The 4,108-nt window shown below is 39.2% G+C and overlaps 1 protein-coding gene across 1 annotated transcript; it reads left to right on the top strand.

Annotated features, from left to right (window-relative positions):
• Nucleotides 1–2,709: 2,709 nt before the first annotated feature.
• Nucleotides 2,710–4,108, top strand: LOC115797375 (uncharacterized). Its single transcript, XM_030753940.1, has 4 exons — nt 2,710–2,761; nt 2,867–3,571; nt 3,676–3,798; nt 3,987–4,108. The coding sequence occupies exons 1-4, from the start codon at nt 2,710–2,712 to the stop codon at nt 4,106–4,108; spliced, it is 1,002 nt and encodes a 333-aa protein (XP_030609800.1).

Here is a 4,108-nt window from a genome sequence, read left to right on the forward strand (position 1 = left end):
TAAACACAAAACATGCATGGATTTATACTGTGGGAGCACCCACAGAACACCCACCCAGAAACAATAAAAAAACAAAACAAAACATGAAATCTCCACCCTGAATGGCCATAATATTGTTTAACAAAAACAGAATAAAACAAGATTATCATTTTGCTTTTGTAGAGCGTCACTTTGTCACTGACATGTTTCAGTTAGGTTTCTGGTTGAATAAAATGTCTACATCTAAAAAGAAAAACAACTTACCACAGCTCAGAGTGATGATAACAATGTTGCTGTGATAAAATGCCCACAATTACTCATTGTATTCAAAAGTGGAATGCCATACTGAAAAGAATGTATGTGTCTGCTATTGGTCACAATATAGATGTAGCTATCAGATATCTTCTACATCAGGGGTTCTCACACTTTTTCAGTATGTGAGCTACTTATAAAATGACCAAGTCGAAATGATCAACCCACTAAAAAAATGCAAAACCTTTTTTTTTCTTTACAAATATATTGAGGATTCTTTATATGTGCAATGTATGTTGATGTACCTTGCATAACCCCATGACCCAATATTGCACTACACAACATAATTAACTATGTACATTTTTTATCATTACCTGAGTTTACTCTGATGACTTGCACTTAATTGAATCAGCCAGGGATGCATAGTCCATAGAAACTTGCTCATGCAACAAGTCAGGCTCCCTACAGGAGCACCTGCTCCCTCTGTAGATTAAAAAGGGCTTAATTTAAGGAAAGACTGCTAGTTGTACTGTAAGCAGATTTTCCACCTAAGTCACTTTGACCCTTTAAGTGAAAAACCTAGCAAATCCACAGGCAGCTTTTATCTAATACTGGCCACGGCCCGCACAGTCAGTTCATCTGTTTTAGCCACCATTTTGTCCTCATTCTTTCAGCTGCATATCAACAGCCTTTTCAAATGTGCATGCTTTGAAGCAGGATGTTCTCTGCCATCTATTCACAAGCTAGTCTATTCAAGTAAAACAGCGCTTACTATGACTACACTCAAGACGCATCCTTGACCAATCTGGACAGCTTCATAGAAGACTAACCACCGCTTTTGCATCAGGTGTGAGAAAGCAAAGGTGATTGGGCCTTAATGCTGCTCATAATCAATGTTCTGAAAGATTGATAGAGTTGGACTTAATGATCTTCATGTGTGAAAAGGCTAACTCACATAAATAAGTGGAGCCAAATAATGCAGTCAAGGAGGTCTTAAGTATAAGAGAAAAAAAACAAGGGCTAAAAATTGGAGGTAACTCGCTGCCTAGCTTGTTAGTTTTGTTGCACATAGCGCCGTTGATTGCGCAGTGACCTGAGTGTCAGAAAAATTCAGGTGTCATCTGATTGGCTGCCCTGTATATCAATCAAGTGATGGGATAGATGATAGGTTGATGTCTGTTTTTTTTTTAAAGTCATGCGATCTATCAATACTACCTTTGTGATCGACTGGTAGATCACGATTGACGTATTGAGCACCCCTGTTCTACATGGATCCTATTGATCTCAGATGCTGAGCTAATGGTAGCTAAATGTCTCAGACTGAGAGGTCAAGATGGAGCTTGGTGTGCGAACAATCCAAAAGAACTGTGGATCCAAATATTGACCCAAGTTCAGGTAGGGGCCGTGACAACAAAGGTGTGTAGCAAAACTGAGTCAGTGAAATAGGACAAGTAGCGCTAACATAACAAAGAAGAGGATGATGAGGAAAGGATCATAGGTGACAGGTTGTGTTGGCAAAACATCTTTGACAGACGGCTTTGAAACACATTTAAAAGACCTCATAAAGTATTATATACATTTCAAAACATGAAAAAACTCTGCTGGCAGCATTAGCCCTACCCTTGTTGTGCAGGGACAAATAGGTTACAGACGGGTCACAGTGTGTGCAGTCTGTCAAACACACTACATCTTACCATCTTTCTGTTTAGACATGTCGGTGCAACAGCATCTGTGGTTTTCAGCAGGATGTGCACTTAAACCCACACGTGACTCACAATCTACGGACCATTTGTCGTAAACACCCAAAATCTGTAGTTTCCAGCAGGTCATGTTTATTCCTGCAACTCAGAATACTCCTTTCAATGTTTTGAAATTAAAAATGTAGCATCGCATTTATCCAACATACGATCTACACTATTATATGGATCCTGAATGTTAAACACCCAAATCATAGATGCATGTATTCATGCAGATATTACTAATTATTTGTTTCTGGACCTACGTGCTGCTGTTTTCTGGTTTAACTTTTTATCCTCAACACTGGGCTCACTGACAGAGTCAGTATTCTACACACATTAATATGCTAGACATTGGTTTTAATTAAATGTGTTGTCATGGAAAATGCTGCTGAACATTTACAGTGAAAACTCAAAACTTCTCAAAATATTGATGTTAAAAAGGCTCAGCTTTGACTTTGGTGCACTGTATATATCACATTTTGTGTACACCTAACTCTATCTTCAATAATTTTAGATATAATTACAATTCGTAATATTCAGATATAGGCGATATCTGACCATGCGATTGTTCTCAGATATCATATTGTACTTTCCACTACAGGCTGCAGTGAGCACGTGATCATGTTTTCCATACAGTAGATTCTGTGTCACCTCTGGCTGGCCAATCAAACACATTCTTGCGTCTCAAAAAGTGGAGCAGCTATCAGTAACCTTCATTTAACACGAGAATCTGACCACAATGGTGTCTTCACCGTCTTTCTGTCTTTTGTGCATCTTCTTGGGAGAAATGGGTAAGTTCCATTACCATGAATTCTCTTTTTACTCTTTTCCAGTGTATTGTCAGATTATTACAATGTATTGAATCTACATTTGCTTTTTCTTCAATTTCACTACAGCTCAGAGAACAGATTCACAAATGTTCTTGTCTGTTCCTCAAGAGACACGTTTCATATCAGCTGAAGTTGGTGGAAAGGTGACATTAAAATGTTTCCATGATGCTCACATTACTGCAAGAGTTTTCTGGTATAAGCACACACTGGGACAGAAACCAAAGTCAGTCTCTTTATTCTTCAAATATAATTCGAACAACTCTTTTGATGAAGAGTTCAGGAACAATCCACGCTTCACGCTGGATACAGAAAATGGCAAAAATGATCTGACAATCAGAGATTTGCGTATTTCAGACTCAGCTACTTATTACTGTATTCAGTATTTATACACATTAACATTTTTAGAGAACATCATCATCAGTGTAAAAGGTTCAGGTATGAACATCAAAACTGTGGTTGAGCAGCCCACATCTGAGACCCTCCAGCCAGGAGGCTCAGTGACTCTGAACTGTACAGTTCACACTGGGACCTGTGATGGAGAACACAGTGTTTACTGGTTCAAACGCTCCAGCGAATCCCATCCAGGACTCATTTACACCCATGCAGGCAGGAATGATCAGTGTGAGAGGAAACCTGGCACACAAACAAACACCTGTGTCTACAACCTGCCGATGAATAACCTGAATGTTTCTCATGCTGGGACCTACTACTGTGCTGTTGCCTCATGTGGACACATACTGTTTGGAAACGGGACCAAACTGGACTTTGAAGGTGAGTAACATCATGACTGAGCTCACTAAAAGTAGTTCCCACTCAAAATTCTAAAACCAGAAAATGTGATGAAATGTCTGATTCTGATATGTGACTTCATGCAGACAATGTTGGAGCCTCTTTCTCACCTTTCTGGAGCAGTGCCTTTGCATTCACCTCCATCCTGAGTCTATTGCTGGCTTTCTCAGTGTGTATGATGGGCCAGAAGTGCAGCTGTAAATCTTCAGGTGACTGGTGTTTTGTTAGCAGCTCACAGCTTATTCCATAATTTTGAATGTTAAACAAGAGATTTTTCTTCCCATGTTGCAGAGTCTGAAGGGAGTCCCCTCAAAGCAGATGCAAAGGTGACTTATTACTGTTTAGTTTATAATAATCAATCTGTTTACATATTTTTATTAATAAATATTTTGTTGCCAGGGTTTTGAAAAGGGAGTAAAGCTCTTTTCTGATGCCTCACATGTCAACTTGAGCAACAGATCAAGAAGTCAGCGGGATCACACCTGGAGTGAATGTGTGTACTACAGTGTAAAGCAGTAG

Source organism: Archocentrus centrarchus, chromosome 18, assembly GCF_007364275.1.
Source record: "Archocentrus centrarchus isolate MPI-CPG fArcCen1 chromosome 18, fArcCen1, whole genome shotgun sequence".
Lineage (NCBI taxonomy): Eukaryota > Metazoa > Chordata > Actinopteri > Cichliformes > Cichlidae > Archocentrus > Archocentrus centrarchus.

Excerpts from the sequence above, each read along its gene's own strand:
- LOC115797375 (XM_030753940.1), top strand. The coding sequence starts at position 2,710 with ATGGTGTCTTCACCGTCTTTCTGTCTTTTGTGCATCTTCTTGGGAGAA. Across the intron at positions 2,762-2,866 it reads CATCTTCTTGGGAGAAATGG|CTCAGAGAACAGATTCACAA; the intron begins GTAAGTTCCATT and ends ATTTCACTACAG. Across the intron at positions 3,572-3,675 it reads GACCAAACTGGACTTTGAAG|ACAATGTTGGAGCCTCTTTC; the intron begins GTGAGTAACATC and ends GACTTCATGCAG.